The sequence below is a fragment of the Chrysemys picta genome, chromosome 1 (genome assembly GCF_011386835.1).
Source record: "Chrysemys picta bellii isolate R12L10 chromosome 1, ASM1138683v2, whole genome shotgun sequence".
In the NCBI taxonomy this organism is placed as follows: Eukaryota; Metazoa; Chordata; order Testudines; family Emydidae; genus Chrysemys; species Chrysemys picta.
This window is the reverse complement of record NC_088791.1, coordinates 290,253,135-290,274,431: the sequence shown is the minus strand read 5'-3', so window position 1 is coordinate 290,274,431 and position 21,297 is coordinate 290,253,135. Positions and strand designations below refer to the sequence as shown.

Here is a 21,297-nt window from a genome sequence, read left to right as displayed (position 1 = left end):
ACAACATTACCCAAACTTAACTAGCAAATTCTTTGTGACATTCCACCCACTCTTCTCCTGAAGCACTGAGCTTGTCAAAGACAGAGGGGGAAAAAAAACAACCAGCCAAAACAGAGCTCTGGGCAATCATGCTTTTAACTCCAATCCAAAAAACATTCTAGAGTCTAAACATCACCAAGACATCCTTCACCTGAGCACCAGAATGACCCACAGCAACTAAATCCAAACAAACAAACAAAAAAGAGAGACGATAACTGGATTTAAAGGTATTCATTTCTCCTTATATAACTCCCTATGTATATACTTACATTTACGTGGCCCGCAAAGAACAGTAATAGAGAACAAAGAAAAAAACTCCCTATATAAATTAGGTGCTTTCCACACATGTCTGGGAAAATATGTCTTATATAATTTTAATTTCAGAATGTTTGACATCTGATGGTCCATTTTCTTTGGGAAAAAAACAGTTAATTGTTAATATTAGATTCCATAAACAAGTATAACAAAAAAGGGCACTAGAATCAGAATGAAAGAACATGAAAGGCATGATGTTGACAGTATTAATACCAAATCTGATAGAACATAGCAGTTATAGAAACATAAAACATGTTGAAAACATCATAATTATAACTGGTTAGAGACCAAAGAGATATGTGCAATAAAAGCAAACATAAAAGCAATCAGATAAGACACATTAAAAGGGAATTTTGCTGTAAACATGAATGATAGCTACAGGATAATATTTTGCTGACATTATTCAATTAAAATAAAATGATATTTTATGACATTGATCTTTGTTATTTATTTGTTTACTTCACTTGTTTGGGATTAGCTTTCAAGTTTCACATACAAAATTCTAACACCATGTAAAGGGAAATGTTATACCAATGGCTTATACATAGCACAAAGTCCTGAAAACACTCTGAGGACACTGCTTTCCACTTTGTAGCAGATCAAACTGTGTTGTTCTATAATCATCTTTACAGTAATGATATAGGAATATCTAAATATAAACAAATCCTGTGCAAATACAAGGTAGTGCAAACCTATCACACAAATGTGCTTAGTCGGGTTATCCTATTCCCTGGGCGCTGCTGCTCTAGGAACTGATTTTGCAAGCTGCTCCATATTAGTGTACCCTTGCACCCAGGCAGAAGTACACTGACTTCAAGAGGAAACTACACAGGCCCAGAAGTCCACCCACATAAGCAGCTTGCAGAATATGGACTCTCGTCTCTTCCCTTATGGCAGTACTGAGAGCAGGAACCATACTGTCAATGACAGAGTCTCCTCCTATTTGGGTTGTAGCAACCATCAGAGGAGCAAAATCATCCTGAGATCAAGATGTTAAATACATTTCCATGGAAAATGGGAGGGGTCAGTCCCTGTATGAGACAAGGGCTTCTTTTTCATACTGATCCTGGGGAGCTACAAGGTTGGAGCTTATATGCACTACCTCCTAAGCCCTCCAAGCTCTCCCTTGTCAGAAGGGAAGGTGTAAATATAAATTTTGCTTTAATGTTATGTTCCAGAAACCACGATAAAGGGTGAGTTAGGACTTCTGCCATAGATAGAAAGATTGTCTTTAGTTTCATGCCCTTGTAACTTCTGTTTCTGAAATAGTTTCATTAGCTTATATATTTTGCTTGGAATATTTGGAAATTTTCTAAAATATACCAAAGACAGACAATGGCCTAACTTGCTCTATGTGTTACCTTTTTATTCTTATTGTACAAGTGAGAGTTATGATGCTGGATTGCATGAGAACTTGGTATATAAAAATCAGCTCTTGCAGGACCTCTTGGATAGTTGAGTTCAAGATGCACATGTTAGGGCCTGATTTCAGGGCCTTGCTGTAATGGATGCACCTACTCCGAAACATGCAGAGTGGAAGATGATTGATCACTTCAAGATGTCATTGGGCCGAGTGCTTTGACATCTGTTGGAATTAGGAACTTTGATGTGAATTTTTCTCAGAGCCTATGTGTCCACCTGAGACTCAGCAGCTACTTGAGGTTCTTCCTAGGATCTCAATGTTGGATGTGGAAAGACTCGAACATGAGTTGACACTCTCAGAATTGACTTCTGTCCTAAATGACTTTGCTCCAGGCAAGGCACCTGGTATTGATGGGTTGCCTGTTGTGTTTTATAAGGTCTTTTTGGGCCTAACTTGCTCCAGGATTTTCAGGAGAGCATCAGAGAGAAGATATTGTCATTCAGTTGTCATCGAGCCGTTCTTACCCTGTTGCCTAAGAAGGGGGACCTTGGGGAGGTGAAGAATTGGAGACCTGTTTCCCTGTTTTGCTCCAACTATAAACATTTTTTCAAAGGCCTTGGCAAATAGACTGGAAACTGTGATTGGTTCAGCCATGCATCCTGATCAGACCTATTGCATCCCCAAAAGGTCCATTTTTGATCATTTTTTCTAGTGCAGGTTGTGATTTCAGCCTCAAAAATGTTTGATTTGCACATTGGGTTGATTTCTTTTGATCAAGAGAAGGCTTTTGATCATGTAGATCATGGGTATTTGTTTCACACCCTTTGTGCTTTTGTTTTTGGGTCCAGGTTTGTCTCCTGCATTCAGTTACTCTAACCATATATATCTATATAACCATGTCAATCCAAGGACATTAGAGAGACAAAGTGGATGAGGTAATACCTTAGAAGAATGATAGAATCATAGAAGATTAGAATTAGAAGAGACCTCAGGAGGTCATCTAGTCCAACCCCCTGCTCAAAGCAGGACCAACCCCAACTAAATCATCCCAGCCAGGGCTTTGTCAGGCTGGGCCTTAAAAACCTCTAAAGATGGAGATTCCACCACCTCCATAGGGAACCCATTCCAGTGCTTCACCACCCTCCTAGTGAAATAGTTTTCCTAATATCCAGCCTGGACCTCCCCCACTGCAACTTGAGACCATTGCTCCTTGTTCTGTCATCTGCCACTGAGAACAGCCTAGCTCCATCCTCTTTGGCATCTCCCTTCAGGTGGTTGAGGCCTGCTATCAAATCCCCCCTCACTCTTCTTTTCAGACTAAATAAGTCAAGTTCCCTCAGTCTCTCTTCATAAGTCATGTGCCCCAACCCCCTAATCATTTTCATTGTCCTCCACTGCACTCTCTCAATTTGTCCACATCCTTTCTGTAGTAGAGGGCATAAAACTGGACACAATACTCCAGATGTGGCCTCACCAGTGCCGAGTAGAGGGGAATAATCACTTCCCTCGATCTGCTGGCAATGCTCCTACTTGTATTGGACCAACTCATGTTGGTGAGAGACACAAGCTTTTGAGCCACACAGAGTTCTTCTTCATGTCAGTGGCTCTATGTGGCTCCCATTGGCCAGGAACGGTGAACTGCGGCCACTGGGAGCTGTGCGGGACCGTGCCTGTGGATGGTCAATGTCAGCAAAATGTCTCGAGGCCCGTAATCAAATTACCCTGATGGGTTGCATGCTGAAGGTTGCCAATCCCTGCCCTCCAACAACACACCTAAAAGTACCAGAAGAAAGACTGGGTTGTCACAACATCAGAGTGCAAGAGGGAACCCAGATTGGTGAGTCAGAAGGCTCAGCTGTACCTCAGTTCCAGATGGTACCATGGGGGAGGACCCATGACAGCATCTCCCTCTACTCTTTTTAGAAAAAGTTCAAAACTTTCTTTTGAACATTTTCTAGAATGGTATCATTGGCTGAGGCACAGTATTTTGTATCTGCCAGTTGTGGAAGGAGGCATAGGTGTCAATTTTCTCAGTGCCAGTGGGTGCCCGCGTCCCCCCGCCCCTTTCCCCACCCCTGGTCCCGCTCCAACTCCACCCCATCCCCCCCTCTCGCTCCTCCCCCATTTCAACCCCATCCCCAAAGTCCCCGCCCTAACTCTGCCCCTTCCTGCCCCTATTGGATCCCTTCTCCAAATCCCCGCCCTGGCCCCACCTCTTCCCCCAGTGCTCAAATCCCCTCCTCCCCCCTCCCTCCCTGCCCCACAAATCAGCTGTGTCGCAGCGCAAGCACTGGGAGGGAAAGGGGAGAAGCAGGACGCGGTGGCACGCTTGCGAAGGAGGCAGAGGTAAGCTGGAGTAGGGGGGTGGGGCCACGGGGAACTTCCGGTGGGTGCTGAGCACCCACCAATTATTTTGAGCACCCACGGAGTCGGCGCCTGTGGAAAGGGGTCAAGGTATCATTGATTTTTTGAGCTAGGGGTCACCAAATGAAATTAATAGGCAGCAGATTTAAAACAAACAAAAGGAAGTATTTTTTCACACAATGCACACTCAAACTGTGGAACTCCTTGCCAGAGGATGTTGTGAAGGCCAAGACTATAACAGGGTTCAAAATAGAATGAGATAAGTTCATTGAGGATAGGTTCATCAATGGCTACTAGCCAGGATGACTAGGGATGGTGTCCCTAGCCTCTGTTTGCCAGAAGCTGGGAATGTGCAACAGGGAATGGATCACTTGATGATTACCTATTCTCTTCATTCCCTATGGGGCACCTGGCATTGGCCACTATTGGAAGACATGATACTGGGCTAGATGGACCTTTGTTCTGACCCAGTATGGTCATTCTTATGTTCTTATGAACCTTTCCTGGCTGAGTAACACAAAGATGTATTAGCAGATGGCTTAATATGTCCGAGTATTCTTGAACCATTATGATGCTGAGATATACATGTTTTATTGTGGTATCATAAGTAAATTATTTTGTTTTTCTTTTTAGGTTACCTACTTTACAGCTGGTATGTGGGCAGCTAACATCAATAACTACACTGGTTGCACTTAAAAATATCTTCGATTTTGGATGATTCTACTAGTTTGAGAGCTAGTCCTCTATATTTAAAATGGAGAATTCTGCTTGAACTGAGAACATCTTTCTAAACCAAAGAATGATTTTAAGTGCAACTTCTGCAATTACAAAATATAATTCAACCTCCTCCTCCTCTCTGCACTTAAAAATAGCACATCAAAACATTTAATTTTTAGGTCTAATTTTATGTCTGTGATGCCCAGGGATATTGAGGGAGAGGGAACTGATGATTTTTTAAAACCAAGATAATAGGAAGTATCGTTGTACACCATGCAGAAATATAGATTATATGAGAAATGGTTTGATATGATAAAGAGTACCGAAGCCACAATCAAAGCACCTGAAAGTTATGATAATTGTGAATTTTAAGAGGAACATTTATTAGTGCCTCCAGCTGCAAGGCAAATCCTGAAGGAAATGGAAGACATGGGAACTACTGAAAAACCAGACTCAGTGACAGCATGTGAGCACCTTTCAGAGTAAAAAAGAAACACACATATTGAAAAAATACCTAATTCCACAATTGTATCAGAGCTGCAGGTGCACACTGCATAGAACATCAAATTGCCAGATTTAGAGGGGTGGGACGTCTGTACCCAATATGTTGAGAGTGATGTGCCTGAACATATTCTTATAAATGGATGGGGACAAAGACATGGTTTGGGATGGGATGAGATGCTGAGGTGAGGATTTTATCAGACACCAGTTCATTGAATTGTAATGAAGTTTTCTTGTTTTGTATCTGGTGTACTGTACATTGGATAGTGCTTCATGAAGAACATATCTGAACAATGGACATAAATGCTTTGGGGTGGGGGTAGGAGTGGGGGGCGGGAAAGGACAAACCTTGGAGAATATTGTGAAAAATTTAAGGAAGATATTGAAAGGTAGCACTGCTGAAATTGAAGCCCACGTCTGTGCTGTGATAATGTACAGTGTATGGGATATCAGTGGAATATGTAGTACAGGTTATATACTATTAAGAGAAGCCATCAATACGTAGGAAAGGGGGAGTCAATGGATGCATTTAGAATTACCAATGCCTAATACTAAAGATAAAAGATAGCATCCTTCCGACACTGACCAGAAACCCTAAATAGCATTTTGGGAGGCTTTCGGAGATGAGCAAGTAAAAATGGCAATTTGTTTTCAAAAGCTCTGTTAATCTAATTTGTAGGTGACAGAAGGTTACAATGGATCTAAACAGTAAATGGTATTTTCAGAAATGATGTACTCTTGTAACGTATCCACTTGCCAAATTTGAAAGCTCTAGTTAAAGCCTGGGACAAACTATAAGGACTGTGATACTGAAAACATCTGAAATTAATACCTACCTGATCTTTGAGGTAAAATTCAGTTTCAGTAAAAAAACTAAAAAAAACCCTACTTTTGTTTCCATGTTGACATTTTAATTAAATCACTTTTCAGACTAGAACAGTTACTTTAAACATTATTTAACAGTCATGCATGTTTGTGATTGGTGAGCAATGGATGCTAACCTACGGTATGTTTTGTAGCAAAATAAAAATAATAAAAATATTCTCATCACAGTAAGTTGTAGGTTTTGTTCATTGGTATTTTTTCACAACTTTAAAATTCTGATATATTTTTTTCTCATTGGAGGGTCATCTTAGATGTAAGAAAATTTAAGATTCATAAGAAAGAAAGGTGAGGGCTAGAATCTAATGAACTTATACATTGAAGCCTGGTGATTGTTGTAATGTATAAACTAATGCATGTGAAAAAGGAAGCTTGTGGACATAAGGTCTCTATACTGAAACTCTGTATTTAGCCTACTTACCATTTGACAAAGTTTTTAAATTATTTTATAAGGAATTTTTTTCACCCTTATAAAGCTCTGCCTACAAGACTCTGTCATAATTAGTGTAACAATAAAAGGAAATCAATTGTTTAGGAATTAGAAATTGTAGCCTGACGCAAAGTTGGGTATATATAATTGTAACTTAACAGGTTTTTGTTTTAAGATCAGGCCTAGTAATTATTATATAATTTGGGAACGCCGATGTGCACAGGTGCAACACTTACACTATAGGAACTCTTTATATATATATATATATATATACACATTTATTAATTTATTAATAATTTAGCAAAGTTACACATACACTTAAACACAACAAAGCAAATAGAGATAATACAGAAAGTACATTTGGACTGCCATACTTACACCCTGAAATGTTAACCATTATTTTTTTTATCACCGTCGTCATCCTCATCTTTTCCGGTGGCCATCATTCTGGCCCCTCCCAAGATTTACATCTCTCCAGCCTATCTGCTGCCCTTAGGATGTTACTTTTATAGTTGGTTACGCTGATGCTGCCATGTCCAATGCATATTTAATAGAGGTCCTTATTGTATTTCCTTCCCTTAAGGTGTCAATTTTTTATAGGTTAGTATATGTATGATGTTACCCTAGTAGCATACACTTTAATTTGCTGTCATGGTATCTTTGCGGGCAGATGTTTTGTCCAGAACTTTATGGATACTAGTGTCAGCTATGTTTTGTGGGTGGCTGATAGTATTTTGGACAAAATTCCCTCTCTGGCATGCCACTTTCAGTTCCCTATAACTTATGAGTTACTTAAGTTTAGCTATGCCAAAGGTTATAGACCTCAAACCTCACACTATCTACTAAAGCCAAATCTTACAGGATAACAGCCTGTAGGTTCCTTACATTACTACTAAATATAATAAAGCAAAATAACAAAGCAATGAATATAATACAGGTAAGCTGGCCCACTGAACTACAGAATACCTGCCAAAAGGGGCAGGATATACATGAATTTACACGCCCAGCCTACCTCTGTGCCTTTCATGGTATATCTACACTGCAATCAGAAGTGTGACTGCAGTGTTAAGATACATCCAAGATAGGTTGATCTAGCTAGTTAGTGAAGTCATGGCAGTATGGGTTAGGCATGTGCTGCAGTCACATGAGGTTTGTAGCGTAGACATAGCCTCACTGTATCTCCCAAAGTATATTGTATTATCCTGCTTCATCAGGTGCATTCCAGTTTGAGAACAGTAGGATTGTGTTAACATGTTTCTAAATTTCTGAAATGATAAACATGGCAAATCATCTATTCTACAGAACAATAAAACAACTAAAGAATGGGGAAAAAGTGATTCCCCGAGGGTAAGGAGTCATTAATTCTTTGTCTGTAATTAGATTAGAAGTGATGCTGCACAGAGATTAAGGGTGACCATATTGGGAAAAGAGGTCGAGGATTCTGGCCTTTGTTATATCCATATGTAATAGGTCCTGGCCGGGGCTCGACCCTTCCGGCGGGAGGGGAGCCACACCGACTCACTACTGTTGGGGTAAATAGTCAGTTATTTCAGCAGCTCCGGCCCTCCGGTGCAGGGACTGAGCAAAACCGACAGCTAGCTAGGGAGCCCAGACCCTGGATCAGGGCGGGGCCCACACAGTTCTAGCCCAGGCCTGTAGGTGCGGGGGCTGGGCGGGCAAACAGTTAAAGAACCCAGACCCTGGATCAGGGCGGGGCAAACACAGTTAAAGCTCAGGCCCTTAGTTGCAGGGGCTTAGCGGATAAACAGGTAAGGCACGCCTAGGCTCCTGTAGCTTGGGGTGCCAAAAGCCGGGATCCGGCCCTGAGTGGAGGTGAGCTGCAGCGGTGGGGGGTGCAGGAAGGGCCGCAGGAAGTAACCCTGGTGGGGGGGCAGAGGAAACGCCCCCCACCACCGCAGCTCACCTCCACTCCGACTGCTCCCCTGAGCGCGCCACCGCCGATCCGCTTCTCCCCCCTCCCTCCCAGGTAAGTCTGGGAGGGAGGGGTAGGAAGGGAAATGCGGCGTACCTGGGGGAGGAGGCGGGGCCGGGGATTTGGGGAAGGGGTTGGAATGGGGCATGGAAGAGGCGGAGTTGGGGCGGGGCCGGGGGGTGCAGGAGATTTTTTTTGCTTGGGGCGGCAAAAAACTTGAAGCTGGCCCTGATCCTCACTGATTATTTGTTTAGGGGATTGCTATATGATGGTGGCCAAACTATTAAGGCCTTTAATGGTCAGAAACAGCACCTTGAATTCCAACCAGGAACTAAAAGGCAATATGGTTCTTTTTTGTTAGCACACTCTTAGCAGGTGGCTCCACTTATTGGTCAATAGACCAGGAAGAGACCTCCTGGAGCATTGCTATTGCAAGGAACCTTGGTCCTGCTAGTGAAGGCAGGGGGCTGGACTCGATGACCTTTCAGGGTCCCTTCCAGTTCTATGAGATAGGTATATCTCCATATATATAACCATGTCATATAATTCCATTCATAAATTTCTCAAGCTCTATCTTAAAACTAGATAGGTTGTTTTCCCCAACTGATCCTAAATCAGCCACAGAACTCTGAACCCATTTCAGTTTCCAGATTGTCTCAACCGGTAGCCCCATACAGAGTTCAATTTCGTTATGTATTCTTGAAGTGACAAAAGCATGGGTTACTGTATCAGGTGCTGCATCTGAAAAATTGGTTACAAGTGAAGATAGAAAAATATACTCTTGGACCCAGACACTACCTGACCTTGGATTTATCAGCCTTGGGTCCAGCCATACCCTCAAACTACTAACCTGTGTTTATCAGTGATGGCCTCACATATGTATCTGAATAAGCCTCAGACAACTGGCTTTCATTTAGACTCTGATCACCAGTCTATGGGAAGACCTAATCAGCAGCAGTACTATTTAAGCATAGTTCTGGCTAACAATATTTCAAATGTAGATGGCCAAAAATGCTACATTCTAAAACAGAAGTCGCAGCAGATGCTACAGATAAGAACTTTCTCCAGGCACCTTAATCACTCTGTTAAAGCTTGTTTTGTGAAATCTCGAATAAAGCTACATAAATAAACTTCCACATCAATAACTTATTCAACCACATGGAATTTTACTTCCCACATGATTGAACATGTTATTGATTAGATAGTAGCAGTTACGCAACTCTTTCATCAATCTTGATATCAATACAGAATCTTTCCTCCCCCACCCACATTTCTTCCACTCTCCTCTTTTTCTGTTGTTATTCTTTTCTCCCTTCTCCATTTCCCCAACACAATTTCTTTTCCCTGTCCTTGATTCTCTCTGATCAACCTTCATTAACAAATCCACCAGCAGGTGCTTTGCATCTCATTCTGTCAGGGCTAAGCTCGGTCATCCCCCATGTGGCTTGCAACACAGGGATACCAAGCACCATGCATCAGAGCTTCCCTTAGCCAGGCAATCCATTCAGGGATACCTCTCTACAGTGTAGCCTCAAACCATGTGTTCTATTAGTCAAAATGAGTTTCCCAGATGTGTTTTTGTTGGTAACAGAGAAGTAATGGAAGAAATCATTCAAAAGAAGATTTCCTAACAGCAAAACTTATTAGCTTGTGGAATCACTTCCCTAGGGAAGTGCTGGGAGCTCCATCACTTGAGTCATTTAAACTAGACTGGACAACACACTCTAGAATGTGCTGTAGGGAAAAAATCTTGCACTAGCAGGGAACTGGGACAGGCAGCCTAGTTGGGTCTTCCTCTTCTCTAATTTATATCATTCTTTGAAACTGCGGCACTTGAAGCCATGCCACTGATTGACATAAAACCAAATGGAAGAGTGGCTGAATGAGTTGGAAAGAGGGAATGAGAGATGCTTGGTGTTCGCAGAGGACTTGTAGAAAAGAGACAACAAAGCTGAGATTACAGTAGGAATACAAACGGCAGGGTTAAAATCTTATTTTTTCAGATAAAAGCTCTCTATGGACTTCTCTTTGAGTTTGCTTGTGAATAAGCTTTATATTGTAAATATCATTGTGTTTGAGGAGCTCAGTGTCCTAAGATACTTTAAATATCAAGACTCGTGACAAATAGTATTAGTTTGGACTAAGCTGTTGCTCTTTCACTATTAATTGGGAGTGTTGCAATATTTACACAAATAAGAAAGAAACTAGCGCCAGGCCTCAAGAGTGAAAAGGTGACAAATGGAAATATGCAAATGAGTTTTCTCAAGAGTGAGAAATGTGAAAGCCTGTAAGTTTTTATGAGACTTTGGAAGATTCAATGTTAAAATCATGATATATTTAATGCAAGCTTTTAGCACACAGGAAGGGTTTTTACAATATTTTAATTTAGAATTGTCATCTTTTAGCATTACAAATGCATTTCCTTTCAGCTGTCTCTCTATATAACCTGTCCCCATTCTAACACTTTAAAACAGGAATCTGGTTTGGACAGTACAATTATTTTCCTCCTATGATATTTTCAGAGTTTATGAATGTTTTAGAAAGGCTACTTGTTTTAAGTCAGGCAAAGGTGAGAGAAGGCGTAAAGTATTTGACATTGAACAGAAGCAGGAAAGTTTACTTGACACAGTGGTTAAACAGAATGATTTTTTATAAACCTAGGTATGTGCATCTCACATTCCAAAAGCTGCTCTTCCGGGAAGTAGAATCTGCTGTTTTTTAGCAGCACCAGTTATATGAATGGGGGACAGGGATCAGCATTCACATCACACTCCCTGTCAGTACCCGCCCTGGGCCAGAGAAGTTAATGATTCAACTAGTGGACCAAATTTGGTGATGAATCCTGGTCATGTGACTCCCAAGGCACATTGCACATACGCTAAGAAGAAGTAGTTGTATGAATACATATCACTGTAAGCACATTAGTCATTTTCAGTTTTACAACTTGTTGTTAAATGGATGGCCAGTTTCACTTCCCAATTGCTTTAGAATGGCAGACAATGTGTTTTCATTACTGTTGTCCCATAGCGTTGATAATGAGTTGGACCATACTTCAATTACATCTTAGATTCTATAAGAGGACCACAGGTAAGGGGTACTAATAGGATGCTCTTTACTGACACATCCCTCAGTCTCTCCAGCCATGCCTTCACTCGCACCTTTGAATGCACTGTACCTTCTCTCTGGTTGAAGTGTCTTGCACCACTACAACTATCAAGCCAGGCAGACTTCCATCAGTGGATACTTGATCCCCAAGTCTAAATCATTATTTTTGAAGGCTACGAGAATTAGGAGAGAAATACTGAAATTAGAGATGGGCCTAATCCTAAACCCTGAATTGAAATGTCCACCCAACCACACTGAAACAAAAGTTTCAGACCTTTACAATTGAATTTAGGGCTAGAATGTCACAGCCTTACTCTCCTGTGCAGGGGAGAAATGTCTGTAACTGTGAGCATAAGGAGAAGAGATCAGGTTATTTGTCTGAAGGGCTGGATTTAGGAGCAGTCGACTTGGACTGCCTGGGGTGCAGGGCTTGGGGGGCACTGGACTTGGGGTGCTGTTTTTGTTGTTAGTGACAAAAGGGAAAATAGAATATGTGAAGTAAAATGTTTCAGGTATTCTGTATATGGGTTCATTTTTCACTAACCTAAACTAGAATGTTCTGGACCTTTATAGAATTTCATGGAACCTTCCAGTCTTTCAGAGAACTATATTTTCCTCGAACCTCCCAGAATGTTGTAAGCCAGACCCTGGTGGGTATATAAGGAGGGGGGCATTACCAGTCAGTCAGTCATGAACTGAAGTGAAGTGAGAGCCCAGCTGTGATATTGTGAACCTTATTTTATTGTGTAATTGTGAAAGTGTACTTGTGTTTTAAGACATGAAGAGTGTAAGTGACTAATAAAGGATATATTTAATTAGATGCCAGAGATATCTATCTACCTATGCAACAATATAAAAGAAAGCTTGTTACTTCTTTTGCCATGCTTAACATGTACTGTTTGATGACTTTCTAAGACTGCGGAATATAGACTTTTGCTCTCTCTAATAATATCTGTTCTCCCCCATAGAAAATAAAAGATGCCCACAAAGAAGCCTTCAGAAGCTCAGTATAGGAAGTGAAAAGCCCAAATGCAATCTAGTTTGCAACTAGGGGCAAATGTGATGGGAAAATATCTGGAACAGAACAACATAAATTGGGCTTTAGGCAATAGTGATTGTCCTAGTGCAGGAGAAATTGAGGAATGAAGCGTAAATGATGGAAGTCCAATTACCAAGGAATTAGCAGATTTACCTGAAGATAAGGAATGGAAATGTGAGGAAAGTGATGGAGAATCATCCAGTTTTCCTAGGAACATAAAGAAGACTGATGATAAAGAAGAATGTGGCTTACATGACAAGAAGAGTAATGACAAAGAAAAATCTGGTTTACACAAAAAGGAGAGACATGATAAAGAAGAATCAGCCTCGCATGATGACAGAAACAGCTGTGAGAAAAATTGCACACCACAAATCAGTACATCTGATACTGCTTTATGTCCAGTGATTCTAAACTCTTCTGATATTGATCATACAATTTTGAATGGGCCGGACAAATGAGCATTCCAGTAAATCATAGACTCATAGAATATTAGGGTTGGAAGAGACCTCACGAGGTAATCTAGTCCAATCCCCTGCTCAAAGCAGGACCAACACCAACTAAATCATCCCAGCCAGGGCTTTGTCAAGCTTAAAAGCCTCTAAGGATGGGGATTCCACCACCTCCCTAGGAAACCCATTCCAGTGCTTCACCACCCTCCTAGTGAAATAGTGTTTCCTGATATTCAACCTAGACCTCCCGCACTGCAACTTGAGACCATTGCTTCTTGTTCTGTCATCTGCCACCACAGAGAACAGCCTGGCTCCATCCTTTTTGGAATCCCCCTTCAGGTAGTTGAAAGCTGCTATCAAATCCCCCCTAATTCTTCTCTTCTGCAGACTAAATAACCCATTTCCTCAGCCTCTCCTCGTAAGTCATGTGCCCCTGTCCCCTAATCCTTTTCATTGCCGCAAAAGAGTGCTCAAAAATGGTGAGAAACTGAATCGATGTTGGCTAGTTTACTCGAAATCAGCTGACAAAGTGTTCTGTTTTTGTTGCAATATATTTTACAAGAATGCCAAATTGTTGCTTGTTCTTTCCAGGTACAATTACTGGCATAACTTAGCTGATTCTCTGAAGCAACATGAAAAGTCACCCAGTCATTTTATGGCCTACTCCAAATGGATGGAGGTCAATTCCAGACTCAAGCTGAGTAAATGTATAGACGCAGAAAACCAGCGTATTATTATTATTGTAGAAAACCAGCATTGGAGGAACATGCTCAAGCATCTGATCTCAATTATCCTCTTCCTTGAAAACAATAATTTGGCTTTCCGTGGCTCGTCGGATAAGTTATTCACTGATCATAATGGTAATTTCCTTGGTTTGGTAGAGCTCCCTGGGAAATATGATGTCATGTGTGACCACCTATGTCAAGTAGTTCATAAAGAAGCTATGGACCATTACTGCAGTAAAACAATTCAAATTGATTGACCTTATGGCAAGGAAGGTGCTTGATAACATACTGATGGAGCTTGGCAGAGTGAACTACTAAGCCATAGTAATGGACAACACTCCCGACATTAGTCACAGTGAAAAGATGTCATTTACAGTAAGATTTGTTCACAATGAGGATGGCTGTATCCAAGTAAAGGAACACTTTGCCTGTTTCCTGTCTGTGGATGTCTCTACTGGAAAAGGCCTAACAGAACTGTTTATGGATGTTTTGAATTAGAATAAAATAAAGCTTCAGCCAAGGCTATGACAGCGACGTGAACACGAAGGGAAGAAACAGTGGCATCCAGACAAGAATCCTGGAGCTGAATCCAAGAGCTTTCTTCATGCCTTATGACTGCCATTCCCTCAGCCTGGCAGTGTCAGATGCAGCGTCATCTTCTTTAGATTCAGTATCTCCCTTTGGAGTACTGCAAAGGATATACATCCTGTTTTCAGCATCAACTATCAGGTGGAAGATCCTCACAGACAATGTTACAAATCTGACTGTGAAGCTGCTAAGTGACACTTGCTGGGAGAGCCACATTGATAGAGTAAGGCCAGTGAGGTACCAAGTGGGTGAGGTTTATGATGCCTTGATGGAACTGGTGCAGTCGAGTAAAGCTGAGGCGAGAATCTGACACGAGGTGCAAAGCCAGATCACTGACTTCAAATGCAAGAAAAGTGACCTTTTGAACTAAAGGACTAGGGTTAACATTCTAAAGAGTTCACCTACTGTAACACTATTTAATACTGGTCCACCCAATGTTGGTGCACAGTTAAATTTATTAATGTTAATATGTTTCAGTTATTCGTAAAATTAAAATGTTTCTATAGGCTTAGAGGAGCCAGATTTTATCATTTGCTTACATATGGCATGAATAAATACAGATTTACAAACCCTAGCAGGCAAATTTATCTTATCTTATATGACAGGGATAAATCATGCATGCAAACTATGCATCAAAGTCATGAAATGGAGTAGAAATGCAATAAAAATAAGATATTCAAAAGTTTAACAAATGGAGGAGCGAGGCGCTGAAGACGCTCCTTGCCTAGGGCACCATTTGGTCAAGGACTCACCCTGCATATCTTCCATTCTCTTCTGCAAACAAGTGAGCAAGTCAGAGACATGCTGGAAGTGCTAGAAGATGTGGCCAGGGTAACTAGCTATGTGCAGAACAGTAGTAAATTGTTCTGTGAAAAGACACAGTAACTGAATCCTCTTCCAGAACAAGGAAGTGAGGGACTAGGATTATGAATGTCTGGTCTCTAATATGCTCCTGGGTTGGAATAGCTATGAGGCAATAGCTTAAGAAAGCTGTACTATTTACAGATCTAGGCCTGCTCACTTCAACTAAGAAGAGAAACTGATAAGCACAGGCCACAAGAGAGTACATGGAGAAACTAATGGGGGGGAGGGGGGGAGGGAGGAGAAACATGAACAGGAGTGAAGTCAAAGGTTGAAAATGAGGGAACCAGAAGGAGACACTGAGGAGAGAACCCCAGTGTAAAGGACCAGGCCATAGGCAGTCTGGCCTAGGTGTCACTGCTGGGCTGCTGTCCACAGATGAAGGATGGCCAGTAATCAGTAAATAATCAGCAAGCAGGATTCACTAGAGTCACTAGAGTCAGGAGCGATACGCCGGGGGTCAAAACAGTCCAGGATCAGAAACCAGAAATAATACCAAGCTGGAAGCAGGAGGCAAGAATCAGTCTGGAGTTGGAGACCAGAGATAGTTACCAAGCTGGAATCAGGAGACAAGTGTCAGGGTCAGAATCCATCTGGGGTTGGAGACATAAGAATATAAGAATGGCCCCTACTGGGTCAGACTAATGGTGCATATAGCCCAGTATCCTTCTTACAACAATGGCCAGTGCCAGGTGTTTGCAGATGGAATGAAAAGAACAGGCAATCGTTGAGCGATGCATCCCCCGTCATTCACTCCCAGCTTCTGGCAGTCAGAGGCTAGGGACACCCGGACTATGGGGTTGCATTCCTGGCCATCTGTGCTAATAGCCATTGATGGAACCATCCTCCATGAAATAATATAAGTATTTTTAGGACCCTGTTATAGTTTTGACCTTCACAACATTCCTTAGCAAATATTTCCACATAGCGTATTGTGTGAAGAAGTACTTCCTTTTGTTTCTTTTAAACCTGCTGCATATTAATGTCAGTGGGTGCCCCCTGGTTCTTTCATTATGAGAAGGAGTAAATAACACTTCCTTATTTTCTTTCTGCACACCAGTCATGATTGTATAGACCTCTATCATACCTCCACTTAGTTGTCACTTTCTTAGCTGAACAGCCCGAGTCTTTTCAATCTCTCCTCATACAGAAGCTGTTCCATACCCTTAATCATTTTTGTTGCCCTTTGTATGTGTTCCAATTCCAGTATGTCTTGTTGAGATGTGATGAACAGAAGTGCTATGATGAATTTGGTGGATCCACTTGGTTGCTGTTGGATTTGGAAAGATTGCTGGCAAGGCCAGGTGAAAGCAAGGATGAAACCTGTAATTTGCATTTAAAAAACTGTCCTGTGGAGGCATGGTTAGCATTGTTGTATGAGAATTTGGCATAAGGTAGGAGGGAGAACCATTTACCTTGGTGGTAGTTGACAAAACAGTTTTGGTATTGCTCTAGCACTTGCTTCACCCATTTTGTCTGCTCATCTGTCTGGGGGTGGTATGTGGAGGAGGTTAAAATGTGAACCTCCAGTATCTGGAGCATTTCTCACCAAAAGTGTGAAACAAACGTTGGCTTCAGTCCTACATGATACAGACCAGAAGCCCATGAAGGTGGATAACATGTATGACCAGGAGTTGAGCCATTGTTTAGTCACAAGGAATGAAGTGCACCATTTTGGTCAGTTGGTCTACAATGGTCAAGACCGCTGTGTGGCTGTCAGAGTTTGGGAAATCCAGTATGAAATCCAAGGTGATTGAGGTCCAGAGTCTAAGTCAGTTCTCAAGGGGTACTAGAGCGCTGAGGGGCTTAGAGTGCACATGGGTCACAAGATTTTATGTAATCCTGGAGTTTGGCTCATAGATGGGGTCAGCAGAAGAAATGGAAACCATGTAGAAAGTCTTAAGGTGGTGAAAATGGCCTGCCAATGGAGTGTCATGTCATGGGGTGCATGGGGTTGTCAGGGAGGGGTAGTACCTCTGATGGGGGAGCAGTCGTACTCCTAGGAGTAGTTCATCCACTTTGGTCCCCACTTGACACCCAGCTCTCACCTGTGCTCCAAGTAGCTGTCAGCATGCGACAGCGGCCACACCCTGGAGACCGTCTCGACTGGCAGGCTAAACCAGGTGAGGGTAGCCGATGAGTATGAGACTCTCAGTGAGTTAGGGCCTGTCTACCCATTGCATGCGAAGGCTGGATCCAGCTGACTGAGGCAACCTGGTTCAACCTGGTTCAATGGTCAGGAAGGTGGTGACAGCAAACATTGTGGAACCCTTAAGAGCATGACAAGACACGTAGGCGTCCTGGTCATCCACTGCGCCATGCCCTATCTCCAGCCATCTCGACTTCTGTCCTGCCACTGGATACAGATAGGAACTGGGAAGAGAGAGTGAGGCTGAAGTCGCGCAACTCTCCCTCACTTTAATCCAATTCACGCGCAAGTCTTGACATCATATCATATCATATTACATCATATCAAGTCCTGTGGCGATGGGCGAGCGACGAAGCAGCAGGTGTGGATACACTGGGAGCTGTAGCCGCGGACCTGCACATAGGCGGCTCAGGCATAATGGTCGTTCCTCACTGACCGAAGCAGCAGTGGAACTCGGCATCTTCTTGAGTGACTGAGCAGTCCTATTCAGGATTGCACTGCTCACCTCCGTAGAATGAGGAGGGGGCTAGAAAAGGTGCCCTAAACATTGCCTGCTTCACCTTACCCTGACCAGGACACCGCGGCTGGCGGGGATCCCACAAAAGTGGTTGAACAAAAACAAAAAACTTAGAGTGACACCGATCACTATTGGCACATGGAATGTGCGCACGTTACTGGACAACATCACGGCAGACAGACCGGAGAGAAGAACAGCACTTGTCGCTAGAGAGCTCGCACGCTACAACATTGACATTGCAGCCCTTAGCGAAACTCGCCTTGCTAATGAAGGACAGCTGTCCGAACAGCTGTCCGAGTCAGGCGGTTGCTATACATTCTTCTGGAGTGGCCGCAGCAGTGATGAGCGTCGCGAATCTGGAGTTGGCTTCACCATCAAGAATCATCTTGTTTGGAAACTTGCCAGTTCCCCCAAGAGTATGAATGACCGGCTCATGACAATGCAGCTTCTGCTTCAAAAAGGAAAACAAGCTACTTTGATCAGCGCATATGCTCCTACAATGACCAACCCAGAGGATGTGAAGGATAAATTCTACGAAGAACTAGATACTCTGCTATCGTCAGTGCACCACACAGATAATCTGATTCTGCTTGGCGATTTTAACGCAAGAATCGGATGCGATGCCGCAGCCTGGGAAGGAGTCATTGGGAAAAATGGAGTGGGAAAGTGTAACAGCAATGGCCTGTTACTGCTGAAAACTTGTGCAGCACATGACCTTCTGATCAGCAATACGGTCTTCCGCCTTCCTACCCGTAACAGGACTTCGTGGATGCATCCCCGTTCCAAGCACTGGCATTTGATTGATTATGTCATCATCAGGAGAAGGGACAGACAAGATGTCAGGGTTACAAAAGCTATGTGTGGCGCTGACTGTTGGACGGATCATAGGCTCATAGTATCCAAAATGAAGCTCTGTATCATGCTGAAGAGACGGCCACAAGGCTGTAAGGCTCTCAAAAGGATCAATGTGTCGAAGCTGAAGAACAGCTGCATCACTGAAAATCTAGCGGAAGACCTAGAGAATGAGCTTGCTGATCTTCGTATTGATGATGACGCTGAGAAAGACTGGGAGCGATTCCGCAACACTGTCCATACAGCTGCATCGAAGGTATTGGGGCCCTCCACATGCAGGCGGCAAGACTGGTTTGACGAAAATGATGCAGAAATCCAGGCCTTACTTGCTGAGAAGCACTGCCTGCATCGTGCATATCAAAATGATCCATCCTCAGCGGCAAAGAAGACCGCCTTTATCAACGCTCGCAGAACAAGTACAGAACCGATTGCGCAAAATGCAGGACTTGTGGCTGAGCACCAAAGCAGATGAAATACAGGCATATGTGGACAGGAACGACTATAAGCAGCTTTATGAAGTCCTCAACACACTCTATGGTCCACAGTCTTCTGGGAGCTTTCCCCTCCTGAACTCTGATGGTACTGTGCTTCTTACAGAGAAGACGCAGATTCTCCAGAGATGGGCTGAACACTTTGAAGCAATTCTCAATTGCCCCTCAGTCATCAATGATGAGGCCATTGACAAGATGCCCCAGGTTGCAGTCAATGACTCCATGGATGCTTCACCAGAAGAGGACGAAGTGAAGAAAGCTATCAATCAGCTTTCAAGTGGCAAAGCCCCAGGGTCAGATGCCATACCAGCAGAGGTGTACAAAGTTGGTGGACCCGTGCTGCTACGGAAACTCACTGAGCTGTTTCAGTCCTTCTGGAAGCAGGGAACCATTCCACAAGAATTTAGAGACGCGTCCATTTTGCACTTCTATAAGAGGAAGGGCAATCGCCAGGTATGTGACAATCACCGTGGAATCTCACTGCTTTCTACAGTGGGGAAAGTTCTTGCACGGGTTCTATTGAACCGATTGATCACTCACCTGGAGAAGGGCTTACTGCCAGAATCACAGTGTGGCTTCTGCAAGGGACGTGGGACTATTGACATGATCTTCGCTGTGCGTCAGCTACAGGAGAAATGTCAAGAGCAGAACTCTACACAATTTTTGTGGACCTCACGAAAGCATTTGATTCTGTCAGTCGCATGGGCCTGTGGAGGATCATGTCGAAATTTGGCTGTCCAGATAGATTTATACGAATGGTACGTCAATTTCATCATGGTATGATGGCTCGTGTCCTGGATGATGGTGAAATATCTGAGGCCTTCCCAGTCACCAACGGCATCAAGCAAGGGTGCGTTTTAGCACCCACTTTGTTCAGCATGATATTCTCTGCCACTCTGACTGATGCCTTTCAACACTGCACTGAAGGAGTAGGCCTGAAGTATAGAACTGACGGGAAACTATTCAATCTGAGGCGACTGCGTGCCATCACCAAGGTGAAGGAAAATGTACTTCGAGACTTTCTCTTTGCCGATGATTGTGCTCTGAATGCTAGTACAGAGCCAGAAATGCAAGCCAGTATGGACAAGTTTTCAACTGCATGCAACAACTTCGGTCTCACCATTAACATCAAGAAGACTGAGGTCATGCACCAGCCAGCTCCCCACGTTCTTTACTCAGAACCGTCCATCACTGTAAATGGACAGAGACTTCAGACAGTGGACCATTTCACGTACCTGGGCAGTACCCTTTCCTGAGCAGCGTCAATCGATGATGAAGTAAACTGCAGAATTGCTAAAGCCACCTCTGCATTTGGCCGATTGTGCTCCAACATTTGGGAACGTCGAGGGATCAGCCTACCAACAAAGCTGAAGGTCTACCGAGCAGTGGAGCTTCCAACTCTGCTGTATGCCTGCGAGACGTGGACTGTCTATTGGAGTCATGCACGAAGGCTCAATCACTTCCACATTTCCTGTCTGCGAAAGCTTCTAAAAATCAGATGGCAGGACAAAGTGCCCGATACTGATGTCCTTACTAGAGCCAGTCTGCCGTCAGTTCACACATTGCTGATGAGAGCCCAGACCAGGTGGGCCGGACATGTCGTGAGAATGTCAGATGAACGCATTCCTAAACAGTTCTTCTATGGAGAATTCACTCAGGGAAAGCGCTCCCATGGAGGACAAAAGAAGCGGTTCAAGGACACACTGAAGACCTCTTTGAAGTTCTTCGAGATCAACACTGCCACATGGGAAACCTTCGCACTGAACCGTCCAGCATGGCACAGCCTCATTCACACAGGCAGTAATACCTCTGAGGCAAGGTGTATTGCTGAGGCTGAAAAAAAGCGTGAGCTGCGCAAGTCGAGAGCTGCTCGTACATCATCGACAGTGCCATTACATGTCTGCCCGACGTGTGACAGGACGTTCCATGCCCGAATCGGACTGATCAGTCATCTTCGGACTCACAGAGCCCGGTCAT

General features: G+C 43.2%; 1 protein-coding gene across 1 annotated transcript in view; it reads left to right on the top strand.

The window, feature by feature from the left end:
* The first annotated feature begins 2,455 nt into the window (after nt 1–2,455).
* Nucleotides 2,456–21,297, top strand: part of LOC135981026 (uncharacterized) — a 65,246-nt gene continuing 46,404 nt past the window's right edge. Inside the window, 9 exon segments of the mRNA XM_065582006.1 lie at nt 2,456–2,523; nt 4,715–4,733; nt 12,826–13,036; nt 14,384–14,673; nt 16,519–16,673; nt 18,035–19,017; nt 19,109–19,408; nt 19,721–19,966; nt 19,969–21,120. Coding sequence (XP_065438078.1) covers nt 2,456–2,523; nt 4,715–4,733; nt 12,826–13,036; nt 14,384–14,673; nt 16,519–16,673; nt 18,035–19,017; nt 19,109–19,408; nt 19,721–19,966; nt 19,969–21,120 — 3,424 coding nt within the window.